Below are 20652 nucleotides of genomic sequence, written 5' to 3' on the forward strand. Positions count from 1 at the left end.
ATAGTAGTAGTAGTACTAATTGCAATGAGAAATTTTATCTACTTAGTTATCATAGTTACCAAGACAATATCTGTATCATCAACACAGATTAAGATAATAGTAATATGTAAGCATATTGGGCATTGATGGTGTGCGCAGTCATCCATTATAAGAAATACAAAGCTCCCCTTGAGAGTTTTTTTTTTTTAAGTTCTTCTTTTTGATAAAGTGCTTATTCACACAGCATTTTTCTAGCACTATTTCCAGAGAAACACCAAGTTTGCTGGCCATTTCTCCATTCAGATCTATAAAACAAAGATACTTATCTATAGCAGGTATTCTCCGAGTACAGCGGGCTTCACATTCTCACAAGTGGGTCGACGATCTGCATCGCCTGGGAAATCGGCATATAGACAGCAAAGAAAAAATCTTGCAGAGCCTTCTGAGCGCACGACGCACCCCACCGTGCATGCCTGAAGCGCCTTCCTGCCCACAGCGTCTCCGCATCTCATCAGTTTAATCTAATGGCATAGAAATGTAACAAACTAGGAAGAAACAATTTCAAGGGAAGGTGGGCGGTACAGTGAGAATGTGAAGCCCGCTGTCCTCGCAGAATACCTGTACAGGTAAAGTATCCTCGCTTTCTCTGAGGACAAGCAGGTTTCCAATTCTCACAAGTGCGGAATTCCTAGCATTCAGGCTCACACAACACAACAAACAATGGTCAATTGGGCCTCACAATGGCGAGGACTAAATGCAAATTAACCTGTAATAAAATATAACTAGACAATGGTGTAGCCTGGAACAGAATAAAATGGGCATAGGAGGGTGGAGTTGGATTCTAGACCCCAAACCGATTCTGCAACACTGACTGCCCAGACTACTGCATCGGGTATCCTGCTGAAGGCAGTAATGAGATGTGAATGTGAATGTGTGGATTGAATACCACGTCGCAGCCTTGCAAATCTCTTCAATGGAAGCGGACCTCAAGTGGGCTGATGTGGCCACGGCTCTGACATTATGAGCCGTGACATGACCCTCCAAGGCCAGCCCAGGCTGGGCATAAGCGAAGGAAATGCAATCTGCCAGCAAAATTGAAATGGTGTGTTTCCCAAAGGCGACCCCAATCCTGTTGGGATCAAAAGAAACAAAAAGCTGGGCAGACCGTCTGTGGGGCCTTATCCGTGCTATGTACAAGGCCAATGCTCTATTGCAATCCAAGGTGTGCAAGCTGCTTTCACCAGGATGGGCATGAGGTTGGGGAAAGAATGTTGGCAAGACAATCAACTTGTTCAGATAGAACTTCGACACCACCTTCGGAAGGAACTAAGGGTGCATTAGTATAAGGTGCATCCACTACTAAGGCTTGAAGCTCACTGACCCTACGAGCTGAAGTAACAGCCAACAAGAAAACAACCTTCCAGGTAAGTACTTCAGATGGTAGGAATTCAATGCCTCAAAAGCAACTTTCATCAGCTAGGTGAGAACTACATTGAGATTCCATGACACTACTAGAGGTTTGACAGGGGGCTATGACAAAAGCAAACCTCTCATGAAGCAAAAACTAGAGGCTATCCAGAGACAGGCTTACCTTCTACACATTGATAAGCATTAATTGCACTAAGGTGAACCCTTACGGAGTTAGTCTTAAGACCAGACTCTGATAAGTGTAGAAGGTATTCAAACAGGGTCCGTGTAGGACAAGAAAGGGGATCTATGGCTTTGCTGTCACACCAGACGGCAAACCTCCATTTAAAAGAGTAACACCTATTAGTGGAATCTTTCCTGAAAGCCAGCAAGACTCGAGACACACCCTCCGAAAGACCCAAAGAAGCAAATTCTAGACTCTCAACATACAGGCCGTGAAAGCCAGAGACTGGAGGTTGGGATGCAGAAGCGACCCCTCGTTCTGTGTGACGAGGGTCGGAAAACACTCCAATTTCCACGGTTCTTTGGAGGACAATTCCAGAAGAGGGAACCAGATCTGTCATGGCCAGAATGGTGCGATCAGAATCACTGTTCCACGGTGTTGCTTGAGTTTCAACAAAGTCTTTCCCACTAGAGGTATGGGAGGATATGCATACAGAAGGCCTGTCCTCCAATGAAGAAGGAAGGCATCCTACGCAAGTTTGTCGTGGGCCTGAAGCCTGGAACAGAACTGAGGGACCTTGTGATTGATCTGAGTGGGAAAAGATCCACCAAGGGGGTGCCCCACAAACGGAAGATCTTGCCGGCTATGCCCATGTTTAAAGACCACTCGTGAGGTTGCATTATCCTGCTCAGTCTGTTGGCCAGGCTGTTTACACCTGCCAGAAAAGTGGCCTGGAGAAACAAGCCGTGACGGTGTGCCTGGAGCCACATCTGGACGGCTTCCCGACACAGAGGGCGAGATCTGGTGCCCACCTGCTTCTTGGTGTAATACATCGCAACCTGATTGCCTGTTTGAATTACGATAGTTTGATTAGACAGCCAATCTCTGAAAGCCTTTAGAGCGTTCCAGATCACATGCACTCCCAGCTTGCACAGTGACGCTGCGGCTACTGCTAGACATTTCATAGAAACCCTGGGAGCTCAAGCGAGGCCAAAGGGCAATACGCAGTACTGACAGTGATGTGTTCCCAGCCAAAATCGAAGATACTTCCTGTGAGCTGGAAGTATCGTAATATGAGTGTATGCATCCTTTAAGTCCAGAGAGCATAGGCAATCGTTTTTCTGAATCATGGGAAGAAGGGTGCATAGGGAAACCATCCTGAACTTTCCTCACACTAGAAATTTGTTCGGGGCCCTCAGGTCTAGCATGACGCATCCCCCGTCTTCTTCTGTACAAGGAAGTACCTGAATAAATGAGCTCTCGGTGGGCAATTTGGAGATTTGGGTAACAAATTGAGGGTGTATCGTAACCGGACTATTTGAAAAACCCACCGGTTGGAGGTTATAAGAGGCCACCTTTGGTGAAAAAATGTTACTCTCCTCCCCCCCCCCCCCCCCCCCCCCGGCAAGTCATCCGGGACCGACACTTTTACTGCAGCTATACTCTGCTGGAGCCAGTCAAAAGCTCGTCCCTTGCTTCGACTGGGGAGCAGCAGGGGCCTTAGGTGTACGCTGTTGATGAGAACAAGCACGCTGGGGCTGAGCCCGAGTAGGCTGGTGGGCCAAAGGAGTGTACCTATGCCTAGAATAGTAGTAGGAACAGCTCCTTGACTTGCCAAAACCCCTCCTTGCTGAGGAGGTGGATGCAGAAGGAGCCAGCGGGAGAGGGAAGAGATTGTATCAGTAAGCTTCTTGATTTGGTCCGTGACCTCCTCAACCTTCTCTCCAAAAAGGTTATTGCCCTGGCAAGGGGCATCTGCCAACCACTGTTTAACAGAGTGTTCCAAATCAGAAAATCGCAGCCATGAGAGTCTGTGCATTGCTATACTTTGAGCAGAGATCCTGGATGCCACAATAAAAGTGTTTTAAGTGCTCCTGGCTAAGAACTTTCGATACACCTTCTGCTGCTTGACCAACTGGCGAAAAGGCTTGGTGTGCTTCGGAGGGAGCACATCCACCAAGTCCGACAGCTGTCGCACAGAGTTTCTCAAGTAGACGCTCACAAAGAGCCGAGAGGATTGTATATGGGGGATGAGCATTGTAGCCTGGTACATCTTCCTCCCAAAAGAATCCAGGATTCTAGCTTCTCTGCCTGGGGGTGCAGAGGCATAGTTCCTAATACTCCTGGCTCTTTTGAGAGCGGATTCAACCATGGAATTGTGAGGCAACTGCGGCCCAAAACCAGATGTACCGTGGATCCAATACTGGGTGTCAATCTTCTTGGGCATAACAGGGACTGACAGAGGGGACTTCCAGTTCCTGATGAGGACTTCCTCGTGTGCAGTAACAGCCTCCTAAGGAGGAGATGTATAGTCGAGGACCTCGATCATCTTGGCCCTGGGCTCATCCTCCACTTCCAAAGGAAAGGGAATAGCCTCAGCCATTTCCTTAACAAAAGATGAAAAGGAAAGGGTCTCCTTTCAGTTGGAGGAGAGGGTTCAGAAGGCATCCTGTAAGACTCATCTGAGGAAAAATATCTGGAATCCTACTACTACTTATTTTTAAAGTGCTACTAGACGTACGCAGCACTGTACACTTCAACATGAAGAGACAGTCCCTGCTCGACAAAGCTTACAATCTAATTAGGACAGACAGAACAAACAAGAGATAAAGGAATATTAAAGTGAGGATGATAAACTAAGGGATCTGAACAAAGTGAATAAGGGTTAGGAGTTAAAAGCAACATCAAAAAGGTGGGCTTTTAGCTTAGATTTGAAGACGGCCAGAGATGGAGCTTGACGTACCGGCTCAGGAAGTCTATTCCAGGCATATGGTGCAGCAAGATAAAAGGAACGGAGTTAGCAGTGGAGGAGAAGGGTGCAGATAAGAGATTTATCCAGTGAACGGAGTTCCTGGGGAGGAATGTAGGGAGGGATGAGAGTGGAGAGGTACTGAGGAGCTGCAGAGTGAATGTACTTATAGGTCAATAAGTGGAGTTTGAACTGTATGCGGAAACGGATAGGAAGCCAGTGAAGTGACTTGAGGAGAGGACTAATATGAGCATAACGACACTGGCGGAATATTAGTCGTGCAGCAGAATTTTGAACAGATTGAAAAGGAGAGAGATGGCTAAGTGGGAGACCTGTAAGAAGCAAGTTGCAACAGTCTAAGCGAGAGGTGATAAGAGTGTGGATAAGGGTTCTGGTAGTGTGTTCAGAAAGGAAAGGGCGAATTTTGCTGATATTATAGAGAAAGAAACAGGTTTTAGCAGTCTGCTGAATATGTGCAGAGAAAGAGCGGGAGGAGTCGAAGATGACCCCAAGGTTACGAGCTCATGAGACAAGAAGGATGAGAGTGTTATCCACAGAAATAGAGAATGGGGGAGGAGGAGAGGTTGGTTTAGAGGGAAAGATAAGAAGCTCAGTCTTGGTCATGTTTAGTTTCAGATGGCGCTGAGACATCCAGGCAGCAATGTCAGACAGGCAGGCTGATACTTTGGCCTGGATTCCTGCTGAGATTTCTGGTGTGGAGAGGTAGATCTGGGAGTCATCAGCGTAAAGATGATACTGAAAGCCATGGGATGAGATCAGAGTACCAAGGGAAGAAGTATAGATGGAGAAAAGAAGGGGTCCCAGGACAGATCCCTGAGGTACACCAACCGACAGTGGGATAGAAGTAGAGGAGGATCCACTAGAGTATACGCTACAGGTACGCTGGGAGAGATAAGAAGGAAACCAGGAAAGAACAGAGCCCTGAAATCCAAGTGAGGACAGCATATCAAGGAATAGGCTGTGATCAACAGTGTCAAAAGCAGCAGACAGATCGAGAAGGATGAGTATAGAATAGAGACCTTTGGATCTGGCCAGGAACAGATCATTGGAGACTTTAGTAAGTGCTGTTTCAGCTGAATGAAGGGGGCAAAAGCCAGACTGAAGTAGATCAAGAATCCCATGAGCGCTCCTCTTCAGTGTCGGACAGTATCTTCCTATGGGAATGCCAAGATCGAACCTGCCTCGTTGCTGAGGAACCATGTCCTCGAAGGCTGCATTGAGGAGTTGACTCCTGTCTCATCTCGGGTGAAGCTTCCTCTACAGACATCGAAGGGGTGCTGGCTTGGGTGGCAGCTGACACCGGGGCTGCAAACGACGCCAGAGACTGCACCGCAGGCCAAGGACCAGGCGGGACCTCAACGGGAGGTAGGGTAGGCACAAGCACCCCCAGTACCGATGCACACTGTTGCATAAAGCCATCTAGCAGCTCAGGGAGCAAGTCCCGGATACGCTCGAGGGCCAACACCAGGAAAGGCTGGGGTGCCTGCTGAGGCACAGGTTGCAGAACTGCCGGGGTCAACGTGGGAGTGGGATCTCAGCTGCTTGGAAACAAGCGCATTGGCATCTCTTGTTTAGAGGGTGAGCGATCCTCTTGGTGCCAAATCCTTCGACATCCCGGTGGTCCTGGGACCATGTGTTGAGGGTGACCAATGACGATGCTTCTTGGCCTTCACCCGAAGCATGTCTTCAAGGTTCCTCGGTGCAGAGGATGGCATTGAATCATGTTGCCTCGGGGTTGGGTCCGATGATGGCCGGTCCTGGGGGGGGGGGGGGGGGGGGGGGCCTGCACAGCAGGAGGCCTCAAGACAGATGGAGATCCACTTGATGCCTTACTGCTCCCAGTGTCTAAGGGTCTAGAAGCAGCCATGCGTACCGATGCTCCCAGCACCAGTGCGATGCTAGACGTCACTTTGCTCCTCCTTCTGGACTCCCTCCCAACAAATGACTCCCCACAAATTCTGCAGGCTTCCCTGGGCTTATCTTACAATCCCCTGGTGGTCTAGGGGTGTATTTGGGGCAAAAGTGATCTCCAGTTCCCCTGCTCAGTCTAGTTCTGCTCTCAAAATGGCTGCAGGAACTGGGGCATCGCTCCTGCCCTGACTACACCATTAGACCACCAGGGATTGTAAGGTAGCCATGGGGGGGGGGGGGGGGGGGGGGGGGCTGGCTACTCTTTGTATTCTTTATTTCTGTGCTGTGATTACAAGTAATGCAGTTGTGATCTTGCACAGTAGTTTATATGATTGAGTGCTCCAAATAAATGCTTTTGATATAAAATTTTAGCAGGAATTTAAATGTGTAAATTTGGGATAAGCTCCTTAAGAATTAGCCTCTATGGAGTTACGACATCTGCTGTCACTGAGTGTGCAGCAAAATCCGTCACTCTAAAAGCACAGTGGCTTTTAGTTTCAGTTTTCATTAGCTGCAGTCCATGTGTATGGAAGCTATTTTGTTTGGAGGTAAAATACTATCTAACTTATATTCCAGCTTGGATATTGTGGGTTTAGCAGAGGGATGCAAACAAAGCTCTGATAATCCCCAGCGGCCATCACTGATTCACATTCACAGAGTCAAACATGAGTTTTAGATTTTGGCTTTGGCCGAAACCAGGTAATATGTTTTGCTGTAGTTCTGATTTCAGCCAAAATGGGGGGGGGGGGGGAAGTTTTGGTCAGCCTCTAGTACCATGTAAGTCCAGAGAGCACAGCCAATCATTTGCCTAAGTCACTGGAAGAAGGGTGCCCAAGGAAGATATCCTGAACTTTTCTTTGACTGGACATTTCTTCAGATCCCTTAGGTCTAAGATAGGACAAACTCCTCATTTCTTTAAATGAAATCCTTTCCCTTCCTCCTTTGGTGGTATGGGCTCAACTGCACGGGCCTGCAGAAGAGTTTCACTGCGAGCACGCCCTGAGAGCTGAACTTTGATGCGCTCTGTGGGCAATTTAGAGGGAATTCTTGGCAATGAAGGACATTACCCACTGGACTATTTTGAAAACCCACAGGTCTGAAAAACCTCAGAGAAGTGGAGGTTGCGGAAGGAGTGGGCAGACACACTGACTTGATGGTATTAGCATTCTTCTTGATTTGGTCAGTGACCACCACAAGGATCACCTTGGCAGGGCTCATCCACAAGTTTCTCCTGAATGGTTGAGTCAAGGTCCGAAACAGGCAGCCAAGTGATCTGAGCACGCCAATACCTATGGCAGAGATCTGGATGCCACACTGAAAGTATTATAGGTTGCCTGGGTCATGTGCTTTCGACATGCCTTCTGCTTGGCTCTGCAGCCAGCTCTGGAGCCAGTGTATGCAAATTCCACCACACTGTGCACCAAGCTCTTCAAGTGGAAGCTGGTAGGATTGTATGCGGGATATGAGCACAGAGTCCTGAAAAATCTTCTTCCCAAAAGACTCCAAAGTTCAAATATCCTTACCCAGGGGTGCCGAGGAATGGGTTCTGGAACGTCTGACCCTTTGATGGTGAATTCAACCACCATGGAATGGTGAGGAAACTGATGCTTCTTAAATCCGGGAGCCTTCCGATACAGAGAGTCTGCTGCTTCTTATCTATGGGCTGTACAGAGAGGGGAGTTTCCCCAATTCCTCAATTGCACTGCCTGAAGGATGCTATGTACAGGCATGGCCACAGCCTCCTTGGGAGGATATCATAGTCGAGGATGTCCCACATCTCAGTCAACTTCCAACTTACATGAGACAGACTGAGGCTTCTCCTGTAAAAAGGTGATGGAGAGCTCCTCTGGGGGAATTTCTTTCCTTTCCTAAGGTGGAGAGGGGTCTGAAGGAAGACCAATGGGGCCCCTCCTCCGAGAGATCCTCCAAATCCAAGTCAGAAGCCCAAGAGCAGTCCAAATTAGACTCAGCAAAGTACTCCTCAAAAGATGTCAATCTATGCCCACCTTGGAATACTGGATTCATGACCAGAGTCTGGGTAGGTGTACCCAGGGACAGGTGCTCTCCTGGACACCCGAGGCTTCCTCCTCCAGTGGGCTGGAAATAAGCACCATATCAGCCAGTGCCAACTCAGACTCCTGGCAGGCCACTGGTGTCAAAGAACCACCAACAGGCAAGGGAATGCAATTCCTGGATCGACTGGGATAGCACCATGGCCGACAGCCCCCTTGACACCTCAGCACTGCACCAAGCCAAGATCTGCTTCAGCTCCTCCTGCAGCATGACCCAGAACCACTCCTTGAGGGCAGGCATTGGTAAAGGCAGGGCTGGCACTAGTGACAGCTTGAGAAGATGGGGCCAAATCAGAGATCTGTTCCCAGTTCTGGTGAGGTTTGTGCATCAATAGCAACTCCATAGAGGAGGAATCCTCTCTGTGTTGACGCTTCTTGGGGACCAGCTCCTGGCATCGTCCTTTGAGAAAGTACGATGTCTATGCTTCTTTGCCTCCATTTGATGGTTGACATCAGGATCCCTCGATGCAAACGAGAATGATAAACCCTTGTGTCCCCAATATTGGGTCTGAGAATGCATGGCCAAGACTGGTGCTAATCTACGCCCAACATCAAGGCAGGTGGAGAATTCCTCGGTGCCAACCCGTTCCCAGCATTCGATGCAGCTTTCACAGCCACGGGAACCGATGTCTCCAATACAGCACACATCACCTCTTGACTCTTAAGGGTCTTTTTCTGCATTTGAGGACAGAGTTAGCACTAGTTGTAAGGGTTAATCAAAGACATGACTTTGCTGCATTGACATCATTTCTTAAAACCACTGGGAGCTTTTTGGGACGTTGGAAGAAAGATAGCCACAGCAAACTCAAATGGCTCAATCTATAGATAAAGAAAATCAAGTCCTGGCCAGGAAGCTCAGGCCTAAGCGGGCTGTGGAGCCACAAAAATGAATGGAAACTTACAAATGCAGAAAAACTAAGAAAAAAAGTAAAAAGTGAAAACAGAATAGTCCTGTGCTACTCACAGCAAAAAAAGTGACAAAAGGCAGGCAAGGCTGTCAACAAAAATTGTGCTGAGGCCAGTGTACTGAAAAAGGATTCTTTCAGTTCTGCAGACAACTACCTGGTCCTGCACAACTGAAGAAGCTGGAAGGTACACACACATGCAAGATTGGGGCTGCCAATTTTTAAATCTTCTAGAAATTAAAACACTGGGCAGGGTTCAAGCCACAGCTCTGTTAAATGTCACTCATCTGTGGTAATTTGATGTGCTGCTTATCCTCGGAGAATAACTAATTGCTTCCACCTGGACTGTGCAGCTCCTGTGCCTTTGGCTACAAATCTCCAGCCTCTATTATCAAGAATCACTGTTCCATGGCCCCACAGAATATAATGGTGCTGAAAGTGGATGGATTTTTGGTTCATTTAGGGAGGCTGACAGAACTTCACCCACTCAGCTCATTTAAAGATATTCAAAATTGAAAATGCCCTTATATGCTTTACCATTATCATTCATCTGAAAACAAATGCACACCCCTACTACTCATATCTTCACATAGATGTGGTATACTTAGATTTTTAGCTTTTGAGACAGTTCCCCATAACAACTGACAAATAAACTGAGTGCTCTTGATATGGGCCCTAAAGTGACTGACTGGGTTAGAAAATGGTTAAGTGGAAGGAGACAGAAGGTAGTGGAAAATAAGAGTGAGGAAATGGTTGCTACCAGTGGTGTGTCACAGGGATCGGTTCTTTTTAACATCTTTGTGAGTGATAAGAAGGGCTGTCTGGTAAGGTTTGTCTCTGAGGATGATACCAACTATAGGGTAGTTGTCCATGACGGTGTGGATAGCATGAGGAGGGATCTAATAAGCTTGAAGAATGGCCCAGAAATTGGCAATTAAGATTCAATGGTAAAAACAAAAAATGTAGGAACATGCATTTGGGCTGCAAAAACCTGATGGAGCAGTACAATGTAGGGGGCTGATTGTATCTGATGATCTTAAGGTGGACAAACAGAAAAGGTGTTAGCTAAACCCTGAAGGGTGCTTGGGTGCAAAGGGAAAGGCCAGCAAGAAAAAGATAGCTATAGTGCTTCTGTATAAGGAAAGTACTGTGTACAATTCTGGAGACCACACCTTTCCTTTAAGGACATTTGTTTCCTTTTCAAATTAGACTGTAAATAGCTTTGAGCAGCCCCTCAACTAGTGGTATAATCAAGCACCTTGTAAACAATAAATATAAACTGGATGGAGTTGGTCCACAGGGTGGCTACTAAAACAATTAGTGGTCTGTCAAAGCATTTAGGGAGAGACTTACAAACCTCAATATGTATATTCTGGAAGATAGGTGGGAAAGAGGAGACATGACACAGACATTTTAAATCTGAAGCATAAATGCACACGAGGCAAGTCTCATTTAATTGAAAGTAAACTCTGGAACAAGAGAGTATTGGATGAAAAGGAAAAGGGTACAGCCTCAAGAGTAATCTAAGGAAACTCTTTTACACAAAGGGTGGTGGATGCATGGAATGGCCTCCCAGTGGAGACAAATTATTTCAAATGACAAGCACATGGGATCTCTTATGGAGAGGAACAGATAGATGTTATATATGGGCAAACTGGATAGGCCTTTATCTGCCATCATGTTTCTATGATTCTAATGGTATTGTGCAATAGGGTACTTTAGTAAATCTAGCTCAGAGAAGGTTACAATGAGCAAATAATGAGAGAACAAAATATCAAGCAAAAAAGGCTCAGACAGCACAGTAAGTTAAAAGAAAGACTCATTCTCATTTATAAACTGGTTTGGCTCAATCAATCCCACTATATCCCAAGACTGAGTATTTAGTCACTGCAATTCAACAGGTACATCAAAAACTATTGCATGTTTGAATGACACAAACACCTTGACAAATCTAGAGAACCCTGCAGTTTAAAATTGCACCTCATACATATACAAAACATTATAGGATTATGCTTATGCTCTTGCCTTGAAATCTTCTATTATAGTTTTCTTACCGTCACAATTTGATCCAGGGAGAAGAGGAGAATATAATGCCTTCTCCCACCAGCACTGTTTTTGCTGGCTAGCACTCACTCCTTGAAGTTCAACACTTAATGCAGGAAACTGTTAAGTAACAAATGAACAGTAAGTGCTTATATATATTACCAATTCAAAACAAATTTGCATATATATAATTTCAATTACAGCTATTTCTATTGTTTCTTCTCATATTCATACCCTTAAATACAATTAACGTACAGTGAGAGCTAAAACTGATATTTAATATAAATTGTGATAAGAGGGTGAAGAGTGTGACAAACCAACTCAGTGATCGAACTCTGCAACTCGGTTTCAGCCAAAGCCAAAACCATCACCCTCCCCCACCTCCCCAAGGCAGAGAGCAAGTCCCCTAAGAGACCAGGAGTGCCCCCAGGCCGACCACATGTAGGCCCTCCCCAAGTCTACCTTTAAATGCCCTGGTGGTTTAGTGGCTCTTCAGGCAGGAACAATCCAGTTAACTCTTGCCCATGCTAATTCCAATCTCAAAATGGCCACAATGAGTCTGCCACTGGAAGTCCTGGCAGCCATTTTGCTTGTGTAGCCAGGATGGGCAGGAGCGAATCAAGATGGCTCCTGCCCAAAGAGCCACTAAACCACCAAGGCTTTTAAAGGTAGGCCAGGGGAGGGCCAGGTGTGGTCCATTCAGGGGGACTCCCTGCCTACTGAGAATAGGGCCTGAGGAGGTAGGGCAGGGAGGACTTATTCTTGGGCCAGTGGGCGCGCAAGCAAACAGTGAGTGACCGGTGGGGGGCAGTTTCAGTCGAAAATGCATTGCCATTTTCCGCCAAAACCAAAGGCATGATTTCAAAGTCGAAATTCAGTTGGCCTCTAAACTGTCATGAGTACATCTGCCAGGTCCTCATGTCTACTAGCTCATTCAGGTTTTACTATTTTATGCACTGGTCCACAGAACAGAAAGTATTTGTTAAATCAAAGCTGTTAGATTACAAAGGGGTCCTTTTACTAAGGTGTGCTAATGATTAGCATATGCTAAATAAGAAGCACATTATGTTTCTATGAGTGTCTTATTTAGCACACACTAATCATTAGCACATGCTAAATCTCTTCGTGTACCTTAGTAAAAGGACCACAAATTCAAGTGCAAAAAAGCGCTGGTTTATTTTAACTGATTGTTGGTGTATACTGATAATTTACAGGTGACATTTTAAGAGCAAATAATGATCTAATTATCAATTGCCATTTTTTGTGGATGTTCGGATTATATAATTTCTCCTATATTTATGGGTGTAGTTCTTTGTTTCCTTAGAATCTGTTTCTAAATTTTTTGTGTAATTATGTTTTTGACTATATATTTCTAAAGGCAAAACATTTTAAGTTTTTACTAAAACACAAAATGTCAAATCACCAACTCACAACTGGTGAGTAGTCTGTATGTCAAAATACTGTAAGACTAGAACTGAGGTGGAAACCTTTGCATACATCCATCAGCTATAAGATAAAGGTAAACAAACAATAAGCAGACAAGCTTTACGCCAACCTGAAGCTGTATAAAATAGAGATGAACCTTCAATCCCATCCAAACATCTTTATCAAAGACAATCATATACTAATGAACATATTCAGAGTCCCAGGACCAAAATGAAATGACTGATACAATGCCTACTTTATTTATATGATCTGGTTAATTTATCCTCTACCCCAAGAGGTCTGCAAAATGATATAAACTTGGTAAAGACTGGTTGCGTATCATAGGCCACACAGTTGAATCTATAAAAGAATTCTATTAACCCAGAAAAAATTCTTTAACACAAATTCTAATTTTATATACATATAACCAAACAGTAGTACATACCCTAAAAAGCAAGGGGGGGGGGGGGGGGGGGGTCAGACGGCAGCAACAGAAGCAAAGGCATATTCCAGCCGTGGTCAACTACTCTGTTGACTGTACCAGCACAGAACATAATTCAGAATTCTTGCCCCATGACTTTCTCCCGGCTGATCTCATTATGAGAAGAGGGGCTCACAGATAAGACTGCAAAAATTATGTAGCAGATGTTTTCTATGAACAGAGATGGATAGTAAACTACTTGTACTTTATTACAGTACTTAAGTACTAAACGAGTTACAAGTAAAATGTATTGTGGAAAAGATGTAATTTGTTACAAATAAGCTGTACTTTTGTACTTAATAATGAAGTACAAGTTTTTAAAAAATTATGTATTTTCCCTTCATCTTGCAGCTGATTGGGCCTGAACTTCTGGTCCCCAAAACAGCTGAGCTGCAACCAGAAGTTCAGGCCCAATCAGCTGCAAGCTAGTGTCTGACATCGCTTTATAGCATCAACCCTTCTCCTCCCTCAGCTAGCTGGCTATTGCGTGGGCTGTCATTAAACCTCTTTGGCTGGGCTGTCGTCCCCCCCCCCCACCTTAAAGTGCCCTTGATGGTCTTGTGGCCTCTTCGGGGGGCAGGCAAGAACCCCACTCTTTCTTGCCCACAGCGGCTGCCAATGTCTTCAAAATGGCATGCACAACTGCCGCAGAAGTCTCACAAGGCTGCCACTTGGTCTATTTTGAAAAGCAGTGGCAGCAGGTAGGAAAGAGTGGGGCTCTTTCCTGCCCTGAAGAAGCCAGTAGACCACCAGGGCACCCTGAAGCTTGGGCAGGTGGATGGAGTTGTGTGGGAGTGTGTGTGTGTGTGTTGGGGGGGGGGGGGGACTAAAAAGAGGTGGAGGAAGAGCTATAAAAAAAAAAAGGTACATCATGGGTATGGATGCTGGCAGGCAGGGAAAGAGGGCTATAAAAAAAAAGGTGGATCATGGCTATGGAGGGAGGGCTATAAAAATGGTGGATCATGGCTGTGGATGCAGGGAGAGGACTGGAAAAAGAGTGGTAAGGGGACATAGCCCCCTTGTCTGGTCTGAGTTTTAGAAGAATCTTCACTATGAGTGGAACTAGAGGATATGCATATAGAAGAAACTTTCCCTCTTGAGTCTAGAATATGGCATCTGAGGCTAGTTTACTGTCAAGTTTCCCAGATCACAAGTATCTTTTTGTTCTGTGATGTGAAGAGACCCACCAAGGATATGCTTCATTTATGCAAAATCATCTTTGTTATTCCTGAGATTCATCTATGGGAAGGACAGAGTGGGGTTTTTTTTTTTTTTTTTTTAACAGGAAGAAACTGAATAGGGATTCCTTTTGCCAGAGTTTTTATATAATTTGTATTCCACCTATCCCTAGGTGGCTTCCAACTAAAACATATACAAATTATGATTTAAAACTCATCCACTCAGCAGGACAGAGTCCCTGAGAGGTTTGGTGATGCAGACTACATCTTGTAAATTGAGATCACTACGAACACTAGATAAAGGGATATGCAAAAAGTCTGGAATAGATATTTGTAATGTGGTATTTATGTATTGTTGGCATTCATTTCTTTTCTATTTTTAAACATTTGTTCTTATTTAGCATTGTTAGTGGATTCCTGTACAGTGATTCTGTAATGCTGTTTCAGTCAAATTCATGTTACATATATGAAACAGCATAACATACAAGTACTGATCTATACATTGCAATTTCAGTGTGGTTCAGTTATTTGAAAACCGTACCCACGACACCATACAAGTATTTAATTTTTTATTTAAACGTGGCAAGAAAATGGCCATTGGGTGTGGGTTAGTAATGGTTACTATGTGGAAGGCCAGCCTTTACTCTTGCAGATGGCCTTGCACCATCCTGACAATGAATGGACACCACATTAGAAAATGGTGGCCACTTGATTCCAGGCTGCAGTGCGTACTCCTGTTACCTCTGACGCAAGATGCTGCTTGGATATTTTCACTATTTCATGTCACAAACAACTGACTGGATTGAAGTCTGGTGACTTCAATGGCATGGAGCATGGTCATCCGGGAATATGTTGTCACCTGGAAAAAGTTTCTCTGCTGCTGGACTCACGCATTTCTGCAATATCTTGATGTATTTATTGGCATATACCATACTGTTCACCATTTCTTGCGTTCCTACCACCTTGCTGTCATGCAACCCCCAACCAGATCTTCAACAGATGTTTGACAAACATGTTCAAACACTCCAGCCTGCATTCTTCGCATGGAAAATCACCTTACATAAGTGCAAGTCTGGTCTTCAAAGAGGAAGAAAATGCTTTTGTCCCCGATGAACTTTTTCTCACATTTCACAAGTCCATTTTGAGTACTTCTTTGCTCACTCAACTCTGTACTTCCTCTGTGCATCTGTCAACTTCTTGCTTTACATCCCCTCAATCCACAATCTAGGCATTTTCTACACACTGTGCAGGAAGAAACTGTTACTTTATAGTTGTCAAAACACTGCCTGAATAGCTAAGGTGAGGTGCTTGCTGTCAGAATTATGTAACTGATTGAAGTTGGATCCAGTTTTGCTGCAGGATCCAATTCTGCTTAACTTTATTTGCTAAGCAGCAGACAATATGAATGTATATCCAACATACAAAATTAATTGCATTTGAAAGAGGATTGAATACAAACACAATGCATGATGTTCCACTTTTAAGTGAAAAATTATGTATGGAAGCTTTCAAACAGCATTAAGAGCTGCTTATTTCAGACTTTTGCACAGCACTGGAGACATGCCAAAGAAATTGTGTACTGTTCAGGCCATATTACCCAACAACTTCAACATGCTGCAGTGCAGACCAACATCTGACTCCTTGCTAGAATCTCCTGAATCATGGCCACAAACATGCAGATACTTTCTGGTGGGAGAAAGGCTTTTGCCTTGGTTATGTCTACTAGAGCTACTATGAATTCCAACTGTGGTGATGGGCTCAAGTGGGATTGAGTAGTTTATACTGTAACCTAATGACTCAAGGACAGTAGCCCCTGAACGTTTCTATGGTTTTGCTTGCTATACCACCTTTTCCCATTCAAACAAAGTGGTTTATACAATCAAACAAAAGAAAGGAACACCCATAACAGGATAGGGATAGCACAAATAGAATAGAGAAATATAGAACAAACGTTTTGGATAATCAAAGCTATACACATTTTGCAATGGAAAATTCACGCACAGAATAAGCAAGTATATTCTCTACATGTAATTTCTCCAGAAAAAAAAAAGCCTGCAGCAACCCCCGAGGTTGGGTATTTAGACCTCCGTGGACACGCATGCCTTTGGGAAGCTTTCTTCCCCAATACAATGGAGGTGGACATGGAAGTGGCTGACAAACTCCAAGCTTTGTGGCCTAGGCATCAATAAAACACCCACCACTAACCAAATGGTATTTGAAGTGGGAAATTACTACTACTGATCATTTCTATAGCACTATTAGACATACACAGTGCTAATTGACTTACCCAAGGTCACAAGGAGCTGCAGTGGGAATTGAACCCAGATTGCTAGGATCAAAGCCTGCTGCACTAACCATTAGGCTAGGCTACTCCTCCCCAGAGAAAGCCCAAACCTCAAGATCAGCTATATGATTTTTACATAGATGTCTATGTTGAAGCAAAAAAAGGAGGGAAAAAAATCCTCACAGAAAAGTGAATGACAACAAGAAAGAAGTGAGGCAAATGCGAACAGGAAACCAAAAACAATGGAATTTTATTGTAAAAGTCATAAAACAACATTTTACATGACTTTTACAATAAAATTCCATTTTTTTTGGATTCTTCTTCGCATTTGCCTCACTTCTTTCTTGTTGACACAAGATATTGAGTAAGCCTGTCATTAATCCCATTTATTTCTGCCTCAAAGGCCACCAATGTCATTTAGACGATTTAGTAGGATCAAGTCTAGGCTTCCTACATTGTCCTAACTTGCTAGAGGCCGATGCACCTTTTCTGACATTGGGAAGGATGAGCAGTTCTCCATCTGGATGCACCTTAATGCACAGCAGGCAGTTTTCAAGCTGCTAGAACTTCTGTGCTCTTGTCAAGGGATGTGTTTCTGCTGGAGAAGAGATAGGCAGAACTCGTCGATGTTTATTTATGATGCTCTCTCTCGGAAATCGACATCAAGGGCAATCAATGATCCTTCTAGGTTAGGGGTTCTCAATACAGTCCTCAAATGCATACTTACTGTGGGTACCCTGAAAACCTGACTGGCTGGGTTGAGAACCCCTGCCCTATGTAGTTGCATCCCACTGTCCAGTGCAGGTCCTGAACCCCTTTAAGACTGATGCCTCCTATATTGGTGGATCAGACTTTGAAGTGCCAAGGATTCTTTCCTTTTGCTCTTTATGGCCATGAATCCTTTTTTTGTGTCCTTTTGCGTATAAAAACAGCATTCAGAGGGTTCATTATCAGGCTCAAGGCACAGCACACACCAACTGTATCTTCACTGTAAATGGATCTTGCAGCACCCCCCTACATTTTAAAGCCACAGAAGGGGTTTCTTCTAAAATAAGCACCTTAGTATATTACAATTTTCATGACAATAAAGTTTTATTTTCTCCCTTTTTTTGAAACTTGAAAGCATGGTCACCAGCAAGTGAATGTGCACAAAAAGCATCATAAGAAAAATAACACTGGAGGAAGAGCCAGTAAGAGGGTGAGAGCAAAACCAAGCAGGAAGGTGTGGGAAGGAGGATTGGACATCTTGAAGTTAGTAGAGACTAAATGTAGAGAAGCCACGCCATGTTTTATGGTAGGATTTCATAATACTGCTCTAGAGGGTATACGCAACCAGTCTGGTTTTCAGATAATGAATATGCATACGAGAGATCTGCATGTATTGGATCTTCAATATAATGGACACCAGGAAGAAGGGAATAGGGAGCCAAAAGGCAGTTTTGAGGGGAGGAGGTGGATTGGTGGGGGCAAGAAGGGACAATGCTGGATAGGGAATGAGAAGAGAGGGGGGAGATGCAGGAACACATGGGGCAGGGGAGAGAAAAGAAAAGTGGTAGACCTTCTTGGGTTGGAAAAGGGGATATGCTGGACACTGGGGGGAAAGAAAACGGAAACCAGGGCTAGCATGACATGGGCTCAGAGTGCTCAAGTGTAGAAGGCACCTAAAGCTTGCCCCTTCACAGTTGCCACCATGTTCCACCCCACCCCACTTTCTGGGACACAAGCAGATAACACCTCCTAATGGGTGGAAAGAGAGATTGGGGAAGACCCTGGAGAGGAGGTAGGTGGAAGGAGAAATGGCAGGTAGAAGGAGAGACTGGGAAGATGCTAGAGAGGTGGATGGAAGGAGAGATTGGCAGAATATGCTGGGGGGGAGGAGGATGGAAGGAGAGATTGGAGGGGGGGAATGATGGAGAGGAGGTGGGTAGGAGAGACTGGGAAGACGCTAGAGAGGTGGATGGAAGGAGAGATTGGCAGAATATGCTGCGGCGGAGGCCATGTGAAAAGACATCAGGAAAAGATGTTGGAGAGGAGGCCGGGTGGAAAGGGAGATCAGAAGGAGACACTGGACATGGTGCAAAAGTAGATGGATGTACTGGAAATAGAGGAAGGTGGAAGGGAAGATCAGAGGGAGATGCTGGAAATGAAGGAACGTGGGAAATCGGGGGGGGGGGGCATGATGGACATTGTGGAAAAGGAGATGGGAGGACATGGAGGTAAGGTGATAGGGAAGATCAGGGAGAGAGAACTGGACATGAAGGGAATACAGGAGAGATGCCTAATATGGATGGAGAAGGGAAGAGAAGAGATGTTTGACAAGGGTGGGGGATAGATAGAAAAAAGAGGGAGCTTGAAGACAGAAGGATGAGAAGGAGACATGAAATTTGAGATGCAGAAAATAAATTGGAGAAAGCTGAGTGTGAAATATCAATGAGGAAATGCAGAAGACAGAATACAGAAAAGAAATGGCAAATGGACAGGAGGCACTGGACAGCACACTAAGAGGATACAGGAAAGAAGAAGCAGAAACTAGGGCCAATATAATTTAAAAAACCAACATACCAAAAAAAGGTAGAAAAATAATTTTATTTTCCATTTATTGATTGGAATGTGTCAGTTTTGGTAACTGACATCTGCTATCTTTATATTTTGCACATTACAGGAGCAAATGCATCTCTTTCTATTTCTCTGGTATTGTGCTGCATGCAGAATCTAGCTTTTTGAAGTATTACATTAATTTTGTCTATATATTTTTAGTTTGTGGTCACATTCTGTATTTGGAGAGGGTATATTTGTGTTCTGCATATGTGACTGGGGTCAGTTATTCTGATGTAGTATTCCAGTTTGTTCAGTTATTTCAATAGGGATCACTGTGATATTTATGCTTCCTTTTTCTAGTAAGGTCCTTGTCTGTGCTGACATGGAATAGTAGATTTGACTTTTGTAGGGTTTTGTATTCACTCATAATAGGTATGCTGCTGGAGTGGGGGTCATGTTGCTGCTTCTGAGATGAAACTAGAATCAGTTTTTTTTTCCTATGGTGAATTCTGTAAGAACATATCCTAGTTCTGCTCTGCATACACTGCATGTGAGAAACACTTCTGTGGATGTAGCATGTATGTTTGCTTATAACACTGTGCCAATGCAGAGCCAGGGGGGTCTGGTTTTTTTTATTTATTTTAGAGTTCCAAGCAACATAATGTATCTCAAACAATGTTTGCTGATAAAGTTTTTTTTTTTTTTTTTTTAAAGTAAAGTTTGGGCATATAAATTGCATTATTTATTTTTTCCTTGGGACAACTGCCTGAGTAAGGGGACTTCCTCACTCTCCTTCCTAACCAAAGTTTTCAGAGGGCTTTCTCTTTTGGGAGCCTTGGGAGGGGGATGCCATGTCATCCCTCACATCAGGAAGCAGACTTTCTTGAGCCACCCCTGGGGGTAAGTGCTGTCAAGTACTGCCTTTAGGAGTAGGGGATAGGGTAATGTGCTGACTGTAGATGGCTTCAGAAAAAAAAAAAGCTACCTTATAGGGATGTGGCAGTGGTGGTGGTGAGTTATTTTTTTCTATCCATGTGGCATGGTATGGTAGTAACAGTATATGGCTGTTTTTAAATTAGAAGAACAGGCGGCAATATTTTGTTTATGATTATTGTGCTATGTGTTTTTATGAAAATGTGTATGTTAGTTTGTACACCACATAGAATGGTAGTGGTATATAAAAGTTTTGTAAATAAATACAATGGGGAAGTGCTGGTAAGGAGGGAGAGAGAGGGGAGAAGGGAGAGAGTTGGGCCTTGGAAAAACAGAAAACAAGAGGTTGTTGGTGACAGGGCTAGGGAAATGAGAGAGGGAAAGTGTGCTCTTTCTGTGCCAATTCATGTGAATGCAAGAGGGGGCTTTATGAGAGAAGTGACTGTCTGTTTGAATGAGAACAATTTGATGAGATAACTGATCTCTGAAAGTCTTCAGATTGTTCCAGATCATCCGGAGCTCCAGGAGATTGATCTGAATAT

General features: G+C 44.4%; 1 protein-coding gene across 1 annotated transcript in view; it reads right to left on the minus strand.

The window, feature by feature from the left end:
* KIAA0232 (KIAA0232 ortholog) overlaps positions 1–20652 on the minus strand; it is a 323689-nt gene that overhangs the window by 81391 nt on the left and 221646 nt on the right. Inside the window, 1 exon segment of the mRNA XM_030192183.1 lies at positions 11283–11391. Coding sequence (XP_030048043.1) covers positions 11283–11391 — 109 coding nt within the window.

Source organism: Microcaecilia unicolor, chromosome 2 (genome assembly GCF_901765095.1).
Source record: "Microcaecilia unicolor chromosome 2, aMicUni1.1, whole genome shotgun sequence".
NCBI lineage: Eukaryota > Metazoa > Chordata > Amphibia > Gymnophiona > Siphonopidae > Microcaecilia > Microcaecilia unicolor.